The sequence below is a fragment of the Meriones unguiculatus genome, chromosome 5 (genome assembly GCF_030254825.1).
Source record: "Meriones unguiculatus strain TT.TT164.6M chromosome 5, Bangor_MerUng_6.1, whole genome shotgun sequence".
Classification (NCBI taxonomy): domain Eukaryota; kingdom Metazoa; phylum Chordata; class Mammalia; order Rodentia; family Muridae; genus Meriones; species Meriones unguiculatus.
This window is the reverse complement of record NC_083353.1, coordinates 41407839-41423423: the sequence shown is the minus strand read 5'-3', so window position 1 is coordinate 41423423 and position 15585 is coordinate 41407839. Positions and strand designations below refer to the sequence as shown.

Sequence of the window (15585 nt, the reverse complement as noted above, 5' to 3'; positions counted from 1 at the left end):
TTCTTTTTCTTTTTCTGAATACAGTCATTCCCAAAATGTGGGTGCCAGAAGGTGTTACCTGAAAATAGCTTCATAGACAAGCAAATCTGGGAAATTGTTGAATCATTTCCATCCTACAGAAATTCTCCAGTGTTTAAAATGATAAGGCATTTGTTAGTTACCATCTATTGTATAACAAACCACCCCTGAAGCCAGCAGCTTAAAACACAGGTAAAAAACTGTCTCCTGCTTTCCATGGGTCGGGATTCAGGGGGGAGCCAGGTAAGGTATCGTATCTCAGACACTGCAGTCACATGAAGACTTGGCAAGGCACTGGAGAATCAGCACCCAAGTTACCAGGGTGTGATGCCTGGGTTTCCCATGGTTGCCACTGGGTGTCCTCAGAGTAAGTGATCCAAGAAGAGGGGGAGCCACAATATCTCATACCCATGTCTCAAAAACCAGACAGCATCAAATCCGCACAGTGAAGTGAAGTCACGTATGCGATACCTAGGTGGGAGATGTGTGAACTGAGTCTGGGCAACTCTGGAGGTCACCTCACAGGGGAGCTAGTGCAATTCGCTGGCAATGTGCTCGTTCAAAAGCACAATCGATGAATAAAACATTCCAAGATACTGGAATTTCATGGTGTATGCTTTGGAAAACTACCAGGATGGTCGGGTGGAGAGTGAAGGTCTCAGAGGCTCGTGAGCGGAGGCAACAGGTGTGCCTATCTAGAAGAGCCTAGAACTGGAGACAGACTTGCAGTGACTTCCAGAGTGAGTGAAGAAGCTAGACCTATGTCCTGTGGGAATTGAGACTCAAACCCTTCCTTCTAGGAAGGCAAGCACATGAGCTGTGGGACTGTACCTGATTTCTTGATCCTTGTTTACTTCCTCAGTGCTTCATCAGAGACAGGGAGGGAAAGGCAAAGTTTACAGGCAGAAACAAAGAGCTGATATCCCAGCCTCCCTAAAACTTGGAGATGAGAAAATCTAGATGCCTGGGCCGGTCCAAGCCCTCAAGAACTCTGTCGAGCGGCATCTTGTGTGAAAATTTCAACCTTTGTGAGTAGCAATAAAACTAAGATCACTTGATGGCTCAGCTCACGAAGGCCTTGCTTTTTTTTTTTTTCCCCTGCTTCATTTGCACAAGGGCTCATGTTTGAAAGGCCTGGCCTGGAGCTGGAGCCAGGTTGCTTGAAGGAAATGAGTTTTCATCTAATGTTTACAGGGACTGTATCCGCAGATGCAGAAGAGGAAAAGAGAACGAAAGCACGGGAAGGCTAGAGGGAATGGAGAGGTGGTCGTGGGAAAGGCAAGAAGCGAGACAAGAAGGGTTAATTAAAGATGAGCAGCTCACCTGAAAACTCAAGGATTTATCCTGTCACCAAAATGTCCCCACCCAGTCCTGCCCCAGCCAAAGTCTAACAGACCCAACACTTTCGCCGCCCTTGGCCACAAGGTGGCACTCTTTAGACTTTCTTCCCCCAAAAAAACTAAGGAGGGGAGAAGGGAGGGAGCAAAGACACCGCACTGCCCCAACCAAGAACAATTTGAAAACCCACCCCATCATGCTTAAAATCTAGGACAAAGAGCCGTCGGACGGAACCGCTTTGACTGCAAATCTTCAAGCACAGCCTGGGAGCGGCCTAGCGGCCCGAGCCCAGGAGCACCACAGAGCACAGCGCCCTGGGGTCCCTGAAACCCGAAACCCCGGCGCAGAACCAGCGGAAACCAGAGTGAAATCCTTGAACTTCTTTGGACAATTGCTTCCGGGCGTTTTCAGGGAGCCTGGGGACCTGAACAGAGCCCAGGCCGCCTATGGCGCGTCCCTGATGTCCCACGGACACAAGAGAGGCCAGCGGTTGGACTGCAGCATGGACCGCGCCGGGTGCCTGGGCGCGGGCCTGCGGGGACTCTGCGTGGCTGCGCTCGTGCTGGTGTGCGCCGGACACGGGGCCCGCCGCGAGGACGGGGGACCAGCTTGCTACGGGGGCTTCGATCTTTATTTCATCCTGGACAAGTAAGTGCCTAGAGGATGCTGCTTTGGGGCGGGCGGTCCCCCAGGGCAAAACACAGCTGGGCTCTGGTCCCCAGCTGAAGGGCATCTAGGCTGCTTAGTCTGTTTTTCTTGATGTCCCTGGTCCCAAGCTTGCGAGTCCCGTCCCCGGAGGATGCAGTTGGCTCTAGCTGTCTGATTACTTCCCACCTTGAGGAGAAGGGATTACAACAAGAGGTAGAACTTTCAGACACTTCCAAAGTTAGAGGCGAGGGCACTCTTAAAAGCCAGCCATCTCCTTTTACAAATGTCCGGCCACAAAATGCAGTCTTTGTTCTCATGGCATGATGCCTGATGACCCTGGGCACTCAGTGGAAGTCCAAGCCACGGAGTCTCTACCTCTGGGGCTCCAGCTGGTCCTTTGTGTGGACTTCGCCGCCCCCCCCCCAACCCCTGTAGGGTGCTGAGCACCGGTCCTGCTCCCTTCCCTATATACCCTATAGACAGATGCCAAATTCACTGCCACTCTTCTGCCTAAGTGTTAGCAACCAAAAATGATTTCAGATACTGGCAAATGCCCCCAGAGCCCTTTGCCTTCAGAACTGAGCTGTAGGTAAGTTTGCGCTGTTGGCTTTTGACTGATGGGCTGCCAGGGAAGCCAGCGTGATTGGCCTCCTTACTAAAATGGACTTAAGGCCAGTTCCATACTTTCCAGATCCCCACAGGGTTGCCAAGTCGCAGTCACTTAAGTACGCTTCACGCGCTCTGCTGAGAAGCAGCTACAACAATAAAAAGTCCCTCAAGATCCAGGCTCCTTAGCTCCGTGCCAGTGCCAAGGAGAGGCAGGCGCTTGCAGTTACAGTGGTGGGGAGATGAATTTCACAGACTGGAAAGTATTTGGGAGTTGGAACAAGAGTCCTGAAAAATAAGCTGGCTGCTGGACACCAAATGTGCTTCGCAGTTGCTGCTGGGGTTGGGTTTTTCCGCAGAAAAACTGTGCTGAGCTCCAGGTTCTTCTGGATAAAAAGTGAGCTCTCTCTCTCTTGCAGATTTACAAGGAGTTGGATACTAGAAGTCAGGCCTGGGCTAAGAAATGGGAACTCGTTTGTTACTTTAGCAGGTGGGACCTGGCACTTCTGAGTCAGGGAGACTCTGGTATCAAAGGGGGTCCCCACTGTACCCTTGGGAGGGGACTCTGTGGCCGGTGCTGCCCCTCAGTTAGCAGGATGCTTGCCTAGAGTGCCTAACCCCGGGGTTTGTTCCCCTGCACCTTAGACCTACTGTGGAGGTGGTGCATGCCTGGAAGCCCTGCAGTTGGGAGGTGGAGGGAAAGGAGCAGGAGTTCAAGGGAATCCTGGGCTCCCGGGCTCCTGGGCTCCTGGGCTACATAGTGAGTTTGAAGCTAATCTGGATTACCAATTAAGACTGCCTCAAAAGACAAACAAACAATAACAACAAAAGCCACAGCCCAACCAGTTCCAAGAGGCCCATGGGGAAACGTGAACAAGCAAAATCACCATGTCCCCATAGGACGGCCCCGGTGCTATGAACATAACCAGGTATCCCACATCTATACCAAATCTATAATTTGAACTGAACTTCTGGTCCAATTTATAAATGAAATTTCTTCAGGTGATGGAAGGGATTCAAAAGAATCATCTCAGTATTATTTCTGAGAGGAGAACAACTAGGTCAAAAGGCATACTTTTTTTTTTCTTTTTGGAAAAGAATAGTGAAGACATAATTTCTCTGCAAATACTGAAATGCACTAGAAGGCAAACTATTGAAAACAGTTTGGTAAGTTCAAAGAGTATGTGGACAAAGTAGAAAAATACATAAGTACCTGTGAGCACTTAAATAAGTGGGTAATGAGGTCATTATTATTATTATTATTTTAATGTTCTTTGGCAAATGGTGAGGGATATCTGTGTAGCCTCAGGCTTGCGTCTTACAGAGAATGACAGGAACACAAAAGCCAGGAAGACTAGAGGGAGCTTTGCCTAGCTGAGCACTGTGCTCTTCAGGGGATGAACACTAGCAAAGGGGAAATGCAGTAAGCTGCAAAAGGTTCTGCAACCTAATTTACTCTCGGAAGACTGATCTTGGTATGGAAAAGCTAGTCAGAATATAGCCTAATATCTTAATTTCCAAAGAAAAAATATATGTGAAAGCTAATACATGAACAATAGCATTCCGAATCGCTAATAATTAAAAAAATGAAAAGGCTCAAACAGGATAGTGTGCATTAGGCTGGCAGAGTTTTTTAAGGCATTAGACTGTCCAGCGCTGGCCACCTGTGTCCTGTCTTGCTAGGGACAGTGTGGACTGGTGGTCTTGTGGACTTGAACTGCATGGTAGAATTCTTTAGAAAGACGGAAGAGCTGAGTTCCTGCTGCCCAGGACAGTAGCTACTTGCCATATGTGTTCCCCATGCAAATGAGGGCGTGAACTTTTAATTTTGTTTAAATTAGATAGTCTCATATGGCCACCATATGAGTAGTGAGGACAAGAAGATGATCAGCAGAAAGCTTCGTGTGCTTTTGCTATAGCTAAAGGTCTTCTTTTCCATCCAATGACTTTTTATCTTAAAAAAAAAAAAAAAAAAAAGCATTCGAAAGGAGCCCCTTCCTGCCTGTGGTAGTGCTGCTGAGAATTACCTGAATGTCCAACAATGGGACTTAAGTAAGACATGAAGCATGCAGAGCGCTGGACACCCATTACACATTGGGCATGTTTGCAAGATATTTTAGGAGAAATATCTAATACTTATACTCTTATGTTTCCAAACATTGTGTGCATTCCACCTTGGTAAGCAGCAAGGCCAGGCTTGATGCCAACACTTGGGAGACCAAGGCCAATCTGAGCGAAGTAACTAGATCCAGTCTCAGAACAGAGCAAAACAAAACTAATAGCTGTGTGTGAGTGTGTGTGTGTGTGTGTGTGTGTGTGTGTGTGTGTATGTTTACACTGTTAGGATAGCATTCTTCTCCAGAAGCTGAGTTTTAACATCCGATTTTCCAAATTTCTCTACAATAAACATACCAGTTTTACATTCAACAAAATGTGACTTTGAATTCTTAAGGATTGTGCAGAGAGGGCCTGTGGTCCATGAACTGCATTCTACCCCTTTCTCATTTAATTCCAAGGCTCTGACTTCCTGTCATTGTCTCTCTACAGTATTTTTGTGCCAAATGAAAAGTGTGCTAGAATTTCTACGTTGTGTGCACACCTCCAGCTTAGTCCCTACCACAGGCAAATCGATGCGACTTCTGAGTCCAGAGCTGGAGGATGGGCCACCAGGCAGGCATGGCAAACAGGCCACAGGGTAGTCCCACAGAGTCCTCTGTCCTGGAAAGGAACTGCCCAGACACTGCTGTGCATCACTGACCGCAGCAAAGTGGGAAGGAAAGAATGCTGACTAGGTTTGTGCTTGGGCCTCTGAACCCTTGGCTGCTGGGGTGCTGGCTACAGGCAGAACAGTGGATCACAGGGAACGAGTCTGTGGCTGCTCTCCCCACTCCTGAAGTGCCCTTCCCTCCTGCAGTCAGTTCGCTTTTCTGTGGCATTAAAGCTCGGCTCATTTTGGCTCCGAGCAGGATGCACCTCTGGGCTGGAGGGAGCCCAGATTATATAGTTAATGGAATGTCGTGTTTTCTCAACCAGGAGCAAAGACTGTATAATGATAACCCTGAACACCACGGTAACACAATAGGACGTTATTAGGGGCTTTGGCAACTGGGCCGCACAGCGCTTTACACTGACGGAATTTCGTGTTTATATAAACATGCTTTTCTGGTTAGAGTTGGGAAGAGTAGTTTGCTGGGAATTCAATCAGGGATTTGAAAAGTCAGACTCAGAAGGCCCCAATCCAGAAAAGAACAGCAGGGAGTCTCTCTCGGGTCTCCCAGGGGTCTTCAGCTCCCACCATAGACATGGGTGTACTTTTCCTTCCTGGCAGGGTCCTTTGACCCTGAACTGTGCATTTACAGGCCATATACTAATCTTCTTATGCAGAGAAAGAAGGCAGGTTTTCCATCTCCAGTCTCAGGGAAGCGCTGACCATGACAAGCAGGCCATAAAGATTTCAAAAACAGAACACTGAGAAGAGAGTAGGTAAAGATGTACTTTTTGTTCAACCAGTATCTCTAGCTCTTCCCTGCCCCAAACCAAGGAAGCCCAGTTTGTCACTTCCTCACATTTCCACTGGGCATTCCAAGGTGGTGCTGGTCTGCAGGGCTGTGAGGGAGTGTGGTACCCCAGTGCCAAGGACACATGTGGAATGGATACAGACAGATGTTTGTCACCCTAGACTGGGACCTAGGTAGGGTGTTGTTTCTCTGGGAAAAGACCTAGGTTCTCAATGACTAACTACTAAAGGAATATTTGAGAGTCCAAACTTAGGTGAGGTGCCCAGACCTCCGTTCTCTTTCACAAGGACCCAAGGCGCCTTGTCTGGGAGGCAGGCAGGATGATTCTTATTTTGTAGATGGGAAGAATTTTTGTTCAGCACCTCCCTCCTGGTTAGAACTGCCCAAAATCAGGACTAGCTCTGTCTGCTCCCGTTTCCAAGCCTGGCCTTTCCTGCTCATCTCTTTCCTGTGCCATCGGTCTGTAATGAGAAGCACATGGCAGTGCAGCCAGCGAGATCCAGTGGGTTCCAGGAATTGAAAATCACTGCACCAGAGCTTCAGTAAATCATGGAACCCACGCAGTTAAGACTGCTCAATTACGGAGTAGCTACTGGACCACTGTTCATCAGCTACTGCTGGTAGGAGATTCTGCATGCTCCTGCCTCCACCCTTCCCACTTCCCAGAGACCTGGGGCTGCTGACTCACACTCCGAGTGTGATCAGTGCCTCTGTTGTGTTCTGCACTTAAAGGGCCAACGAATTAGTGGTTTGTTGAGATTGAACTTGATGGAAAGGGGAAATTCAAGTTTGTACATGTGTCAAGGCACACAGATGTAGCTTGTTTCCTGAAATGCCCCGGAAGGCCGTTTAGAGGAACGAGAATGCAGAGCTAGCACCGAGCGAGGGAAGCAGAGTGCAGCAGAGGATGCTTTGAACAGACGCAATAACAACCTTGAAAGACACCAGGACAAATTTCTCCCAGGCCAGGATTTTATTTTGTTCAAACATTCCAGCAGCTTGGTTCCAGTTTGAAGAGGGCCTATGAGATCAGGTGATACATTGGTGGCAGGACTGCCTGCGACAGTGTGTAGACAGAACCTAAGGATGATGAAAGCGGTTGTTCTGTGTTTCTGGGTGAGTAATTCACCTCTCCTTTTACCGAGTAAATTACCTCTACCTTTCTTAACTCTGGAGACCTGGGAAAATGCAGAGTTATGCTGAGAATAGAGTCTAGGGGGCTGAAAGAAGGCATCTGACCTATAATTATAATCTGTAATTATCTCCCAGCACTCTAGGGACAAGCCCCGGTATTCCCTGAACAGATAGCGTTGACACACAAATGCAGAATAAATTCATTTTATGTTAATATAAGTGGGTGTCCATTTGGCGTGTCAGAACAAAAGAGCAGATTTAGCTGCTTGTACTAATTTAATTATTCTATAACACACCACAAAGGGGATATTTGGACATTTTGACATGTTTTTCAGACATGCCAGGCTCTCATTGAAAAAGTCATTCGATTTCTTCCATTACGCTTGGCTTATTCTTCTCATGTACTTGGCAGAGATGTGTTCTCAATAGTGATCAAAGTGATTGAAGCCCTTGGCCCAGCAGTGAAAACCCAGATAGCACAGTGCCTACAGCAAGCCATGTCCTGTTCAGGGCGGTGCAGAGAAGTCTGAAGCCGGAAGCAGTCTGGACTGGTGGCCTTTTAGACAGAGGACGTTAGACGGACTCTTGGAATCCAAAGCCAAAGACTCCAGTGAGGATTTGGGGCAGGGCAGGCAAAGTCAAGTTTAGATCGGCAGGAAGAATAACAAGTGGCAGTCACAGCCCTGGCTCTCTGCCAGGCACTATGGCATAAACAGTGCCAGTACAGGCCTGTTTAGTCTTTGCAGTCCCCGACACATCTGTACCATCACTATCAACACTTCACTGGTGGGGAAACTTCCAGAGACCTCTTTTAGGGGTAAAGCCAACCTCAAACTCATGTTTTACTTGAAAGGTGCCAAGACTGAGAAGTCAAAAGAACATTAAATCACCAGGGCAAGCTGGGATATGCTGTGCTGAAGAGCAGCCTTCAGGCCTCAGTGACAGGCTACACTCATGACGCTCCTGGGAGATAGGGCTGTTGGCAAGTCCTTTCTCCATCACAGCTGCCGAGGAAATAAATGCCGGAAGAGGGAAGTGACTCTCATCCTTCCACTCACAGCCCACTGGCCCAAACTGGTCATGTCCCCTCACCTTGTGGAAAGGGACTAAAAAAATGTATGCCAGAGGAAAGAAACACCAGAGAATCTGTGGGCATTTGCAGCCTCTACTGCAAACATAATTATATGTTCTGCCAGCCTGAGCGAGCAGGAATAGCAGCTAAGGTAGGAAAAGGAGCCAACAGGTCTGGAAGGGGTCAGTTTGGAGCTAGATTGAGGGCATAGTAATCAATCAGAAGTTACTATCAGCACTTCAGATCTTCCCGGAAGGCAGCGATGCCTCTTCTTTCTTCCCTTCTCCATTTCCTCCACGCTTGAGAGAAAACCTTTAATGCCATGGGTATTAAGAACACAACACCAATCAGAACAAGCTGGGATATGCTGGATGATGAGCAGCCTTTGAGTCTCAGGGACAGGTTACACATGACTGCATGGAAAGGGGAAAGAGATGTCAGAGATGGTTCTCTGCTACCTAAGTATTACATGAACATATTTGAAAGACAAGAATTTCCCCTTGGGGAGTTGGTGGAATCTAAGGGAACTTAACAGGCTAGACAGTGAGTATAGCCCTGGTACACTGAGGCAGCTGAATTAAGAGAATTTTCACACAGACATCAATTCAAAGCTTGACTTCGGGGTGTCTGGCTCCCATCGCTGCTTCTTGATGGAGATACAGTTGTCATATTCAGTGAGACAGCTTTCCATTATAGGGGAGTAAAGGGTACTTAACATTCCTAATCCTTGCTCTCTAAATAGCATGATTCTTCCTGATCATTGTGATAACCAAAAATTAATAGCTGCCTCTACATGTATTTCCAAGAGCCACCTAGGGATGCAGCCACTACGCTGAGAACCCCAGATGAAGGTTGTAGAGCAGAGCAACACATGCGAAGCCTGTTGCTTCCGGGGCTGGAGAGATGGCCCACGGTTAAGAACACTGGCTGCTCTTCCAGCAGATCTGAGTTGTCTTCCAGCCTCCACAGCATGGCTCACAGCCAGTCTCAGGGATGCTCTCTTCTGGCCTCTAAAGGCACTAGGCATGGGGCACAGACATTCATGCAGCAACCCTGCCCCCAACAAAACAAAACAAAACAAAACAAAGAGCTTGTTGATTTCTACTACAAAAGGACACATCCGACCAGGAGGAGCTGTCATCACGGGGAAGAAGTGGTAAGATGACCAGTGAGAAGTGCTGACTGTGCAAGTGAATCTGCTAAAGCAGAGGACCTGTGCCCAGCTTGGTCCAGACTTCACTGGGACAAGCACTTGTGTCTTACAAAAGCTCCCAGGTGACTGAAGTGTGGGTCCCTCACTCTCACAGTAAGCCGTGAGGCTGAGCAGAAAGCCAAGAACAGCTGCTGTGCTCAGCGATGATGGCCTTCCTCCTCACCACAGAACAAACAGTAGCTGAGGCAGTGTGTCCCTCCAAACAGAGCTCTGGGGAGAGTTCTTGGTTGGATGGTGATGAGAGAAGCCAACATGATATGGGGGAGGGAGGCCATATTTTACGTATCAGTGTTGACAAATCTTAATTTGTATACACATACAAGCCATTATACTCAGTTACTAGGACAGACCTTGGCTCCTTTTCCTTCAAGACTCCAGAATGAACTGTTCTTCAGTGCTGCATAGGGATAAACCAAGCCTCAGTCATTATGAATGCCAACTTTGGGATTAGACAACTCCAGTTTCAAGCCTTACCTCAGTCTTTGACCAAGCACTTTGAACTTGGGAAGAGAATTTAAATCAGTGAACTCTCTGAAGCTTAGTCCTTCTTATTAATAAAATAGGCATTAAATTTTATACTCACAGAAATGTTCTAAAGATCAAAATCTTTAACCAGCATTTGGCATTGCTCACCAGATGATGAGTGGTGATAAAGATGGTGATACTGACAGTGATAAGGATGATGGTGGTGAGAGGAATGGTGGCTATGGAGATGGAGATGGGGTGATGGCAGTAACAATAATGGCCAGGATGGTAATGGTGGTAACTGTGACAAGGAGTATGGTGATAAGGACGGCAGTGATGGTGACAGGGATAACAATAATGACAAGAATGATGGTAACAGCTGTAGTGATAGGGTTCATGACAGAGGTGATGGTTATAGAGGTGATGATGATGACAAGGATGATAGTCATGGTGATGATGGTGACAGGAATGATCGTAAGAGTGGTGATGATGAAAGAGATGATGATGATCATGATGCTGACAGTGATGGGGTGCTGATAATAGTGATGATGGTAACAAAGATGGTGGTCATGATAGACATAGCGGTGATGATGATGTCAGTGGTCATGGTGCTGGTGGTGATAACTAACCCTAGGGAAATGTTGTGGTCTAACAAATAATGCCTCTGTATCTTCCAAACAATGAAGACTATCTGGCCAGGGTAAGAAACATATATCTGTTTATTCCTCCTCCTTCTCTTCCTCTTCCCCTCACCCATTCTTTCTCTCTCTTTCTGTATGTGTGTATGTGCATGTGTGTGGTGTGTGTTTTATGACAGGCTCTCACATAACCCAAGCTGGCCCTTCAACTCCTCCTGGCAATCCTACTTCTGTCACTCAGGTGATGGATTACAGGCCTGTGCCATCACACCTGGCTCAGGGATATATCAGATCAATTCAGTATTTAGGAAACAATGCCTTAGGAATGATAGATGCCAGGACATGTCCAGTTCTCAAGGAGCTCGAGGTCAGTGGAAGAGGCAAAACAAGAGAAATGCTAGTGAGGTAATCTGGATTAATAGGAGAGGGATGTTGGCAGGCTTCAAAGAGGAGGTAACTTTGGACCAGGAGCTTGGAAACTGAGTGAGATTATGTCAGACGATAAAGAAGCAATGTAAAGGAAAGCCAAGTGACACATACTCTTGCCATGTGACTGTGATAGGAAAAGACCCTAGGAAGAATTTGGCTTTTATCCCTCCAGCAATAACGTTGAAGATAAGTAATTTCATTTTTTTTAACATTAGGAATTTCTGAGAACAGTGGTGTCCAGTGGATGTCTCTATTGGATATATACCCATGACCTATTTTTGTGGTGGGGATGGAGATTAAAAAAAAAAAAAAAAAAGGTAAAACCAGAAACTTTGTTTTGAAAAGCAAGACTTGAGCAGTTGGCTGAGTGTATGGGAGGGGATGCTGCCCCGGAAGAAGCTGCTTGCAGAGCAGACATGGAGCATCTGAGCATGTAGGCCATTTGAGTAAGCACTCTACCAGAGCCTTAGGGCTGAAAAGAAAGCCTTGAATATTGTTAGCCCAAGGGCAGCAGCTGAAAATGTAGGCAGGGGTAATGATTAATATAAAGATAATAGTATAAGAGTTTTAAACTTTCAGAAAGAGGTGGAGTTTGAAGAGGAAGACGGCCAAGGTCTAGTCCAGAGGACTTGCCAATAGCTGTCCAGGCAAAAGAAGAAACTTCACTCAGCAGGGCAGGGCAGAGCGGTGGAGAGAGGGCCAGTGCGGGACAGTAGCGGTTCATGGGTGGAAGTGGGGGGAGAAGGGAGCCAGGAGAAAGATGCCCCTAAAGCCATCTCCTCCCATGGGTCTGTTCTCAGAGGATGACGCTTCCAGTAAGCCAGGCCTTTCAGCTGAAGACCTGGGAGTAATCCTTCCTTGCTCTGTAACATACTCACCCCTGCCCTGGGTCTGCCCCAGTCTCCACATGGCCATCACTGTGCTCAGGTTTCTACCATTTTTACCAGTTCAGCAAAATTGTGCCCAAATTGATCTCTTTTGGTACCTCATCCATCTTATCTTCTGGAACTCAAGTACCAATCAATCTTTAAAAAAAAAAAAATCTAACCTTGACACCAACTTGTCTCGCCTCTTATATATACTCTGAACACGGTTGGAAGCTCTTTCAGGACCAAGTGCGAATGCTTTGGCAAGACACTAGGGACCTTTATTGCTGTGTTCACCAGGCAGTTCCCAAGCTTCCTCTCTTGCCACATCCCACACCTTTTCAACTTAAAATCACTCTTCTGTGTGGGTTCTAAAACTAAGCCACACCCTTAGCTGCAGTCAGATGTCCCCACTCCATCTCCATCTAAGTGATGCCCTTATCTTTAAGACACGAGCTGTAGGCTACTTATGGCCCCCAAATAATTAAGCACAACCACCTCTTTGCCTTGCATCTTGACTTAAAATCTCTTCTTCAGAATCTCCCAACCTCAAACAACTCTGTCCTCTTACAGCAGTGGGTTGGTCCGGTATTGAGATGGAAAGGAAAAAATGCTCTGTGTTTGTCATGAAACATCGCATCTAGACCTTGCCTTTTCCATTATCCAAGGATGCTCATTCATGTACAGCCCCCATTAGTGTGCAAAGGACCTCTGAGGGTGGCAAAGTTTATAAGGACACCCTAGTCAGTCTGCTATCATCCCTCCTCTTCTGCAAAGCTGTAAAATAAGATGAGAGTGTGATGTCCCAGTTATAGCCATAGCACTCCAGCAGTCCAAAGTGAGATACATGTGGGATGCTATGGATCCTTGTTACCAAGGTGACCAAACATCCTGGCTTGCCCAAGAGAGGCCTAGTATGTTTTTGTTGTCCTGGCGTAGATAATAGCTTCCTCTTTGTCCCTCAAAACTGGCTCCATTTGGATTTTCAATTATAAGGAAGTTGTGGTGATTAGTCGCCATCCATGAGAGAGCAGACTGAAGACAAACCTGCCCTTAGCCTTCTACCCTTTGTTCTGCTACAGTGATCAACAGTCAGCGATTTCAATGCCTCCGTTTTAAGCCTCCCCTGGAAGCCCCGTTTCCACATTCACACATCAATTTATGGAATCCTCTCTCCTCTCAAGTGCCTCACCATGAACTGTAATTGCTTCTTTCCTAACCCCACCATAGGGAGGCAGCATTGCACAGCGGTCCTGAGCTCAGGGTTCAATGCTGAAGTCTTGGGGTTGGCAGCAGAATTGTGGATTGCAAAGCTAGACCAACTGGATCAAATTCCAAATCTACCACTTAATGTCCTCGCACCCCTGGACAGGTTCCTTAGCTCTCTGTGAACCCAGACAGCTCACCTGTGATCAGGGACTTGTACGGACCATGGAGCAGCAGTAGGGGAGACAGCAGAGCTGGCCACACCCAGAGAGCTAACTGCTAGCTAAATGGCAATCAATGCCAAGTTCTCAGCATAGTACCTACTGCGCAGTAAGTGTTCAGTACACAGGAGGTCTTAGTTATTAACCTCTGCCAATTGTGAAGAACGGACTAGGCACGCGTGGCTGGCTGAATGAATGAATGATACTCTATAAGGAGGCTCAAGACGATGAAGACAGAGAAGGTGTTGTAGCATCGTGCCAGGGGAGGATTCAGCGGTGCTCATTGTCTGGCCCGACAACCTGGCAGTCTGAGTTTACTTCTTGGGACTCATGGTGGGATGAAACCAGCTCTTGCAAGCTGTCCACTGACCTCCACTATGGCATGTGTGTCCTCCCTCAAAGAAGTAAATGCAATAGATCTTTAAAATAGAAATGAAGGCATTAATGGCTCTTAGAAGTATTTTTGGGGGCATCGTAAGTGCAAAAACTAAAACTCAATGATCCGAGGAGCTCAGTGAAAGTTGAGAAAGAGAAGACAGTTTATGACTTCAGGAAAGGAAGCTAAACATAGACAGCTTCCTCTCCCCCTCTCACCATCATTTAGATGCACCCCGATCTCTTGACAGAGGTCTTGGGAGGTGACTAAGGGAGCATACATCCCATTCGGGGGATGGTGACACATAGAGCTAGTAGGAAATGAGTGTGAGAATCAAAGCAGATGGGCCGAGTTTGAAAGAGGTCAGCCAAGGTCTACTTTTCAACGTTGTTGCCAAGTTTAAAGGAGAGAGAGAGAGAAATACTTTTAAGGAGTTTCTTGAACAGAACCAAACAAAGCTGGAAATAAATTTGAAGTAAGAAGTAGTAGAACTGGAGCCTGAGTGGGACAAGACTGTCCCTTGAAGCCCAGACACCACTGTGTGGTAGCACTGGACAGAGGAGCCGCACAGGAGAACGGAGGCATGGTCATGCCATGGAGGAAATGGCCTGGGTAACTGCAAGATGGTGACTCTGGCTGGCGTGGACTGCAGGGAAATGGGAGACTTCTGTCCTTGATTATGTGGCTGCGATAGGATCCAGAATGAGGCCAGGTATAGCACGAGAGAATCTCAGGTAGAGATCAAGGAAGCAAGGGTAAACGCAGAAGTGTTGTTAATATGTCCAGAACAAAGCAACCAACCTTGCAAGGATGATGTTCCCTGTGTCAAGGACCAAGGCCAAAGGTCAAGTCCATCCCTAATTCTCCCTAGCCCAACAAAGACTGTTTACGTTAGCCCATGGAGACCAACTGCATGCATTTCCTAGATTAAGTTCTTGGAGGAACTTAAAAGGGTAAGAGGGTGCATGCAAACAGCCAAACTAATGTACAGTCATTGGCTGTGTTTTGGAGTGGAGTTACATTTACATTCACAGATGAAGATGGAGACTAAAGATTCTAACACCTTAAAATAAGTGATTAAATAAAATTGCAGAGGCAAAAGTAAAAGAAAGTTGGCCATCACATGTGGCTTTAGTGAAGTAAATAAAACAAGAATTTGTGAAACAGGAGATAAAATATGAAGTGGAGAGCAAGGGACCCAGGACAATAAAGTATAAAACAATAAAGAGATAATTACAGGCACCCAGGAACTAACAGGGAGCAGAACCGGCCATGTAGAGAGTAAAACTGCAAAGGCGTGCTTGAGGAGTCATAACTCAAAGAGGAAATAGATGTAGTCAGATGAAAGCAATGGGGGGAAGATGATAGCAGACGGACAGCTGGAGCGCTAGGTGTTTCTCATTGCTGAAGGACAGTCTGGAAAAGTCATTTAAAGACTCAATAGAAGACAATGTTTCTACCTAAGAAAGGCCTGAGAATCAAAATTACTTATCTGAAGGGACTAATACCTAGGCATTTTTCTGGTTGGAAATTAGTTTTCAAGACAATGAAGAAAGAAAACACAGGCTACCTGTAAGCTCTCTGAAACATTAAGTGCAAAGAACTGTAATTGCTAAAACTCATCTTTTATAATGGAAAAAATTTATTTTGTTGGTGTCATTTGCAAGCAAAGAAAACAAAGTATTTTCAGATAGATATAGATCTAGAAAGGAACGTGGATGGGTTTTTTTGTTTTTTGTTTTTTTTTTTTAATGAAAATCATCCAAAAGCATGAGTCAAGATTTACAGAAACATTTAAACTGTGATGCTGAAAGTGGGGGTGGGGTCGCCTGTGACT

General features: G+C 46.6%; 1 protein-coding gene across 2 annotated transcripts in view; it reads left to right on the top strand.

Annotated features, from left to right (window-relative positions):
• Window positions 1-1477: 1477 nt before the first annotated feature.
• The window catches only part of Antxr1 (ANTXR cell adhesion molecule 1), a 176026-nt gene continuing 161918 nt past the window's right edge, over window positions 1478-15585 (top strand). For both annotated transcript variants that reach the window (XM_060383696.1, XM_060383695.1), the window contains exon 1: window positions 1478-2004. In XM_060383696.1, the coding sequence (XP_060239679.1) occupies window positions 1817-2004 (188 nt within the window). In that variant the 5' untranslated portion in view covers window positions 1478-1816. The remainder of the gene's footprint in view (window positions 2005-15585) is intronic.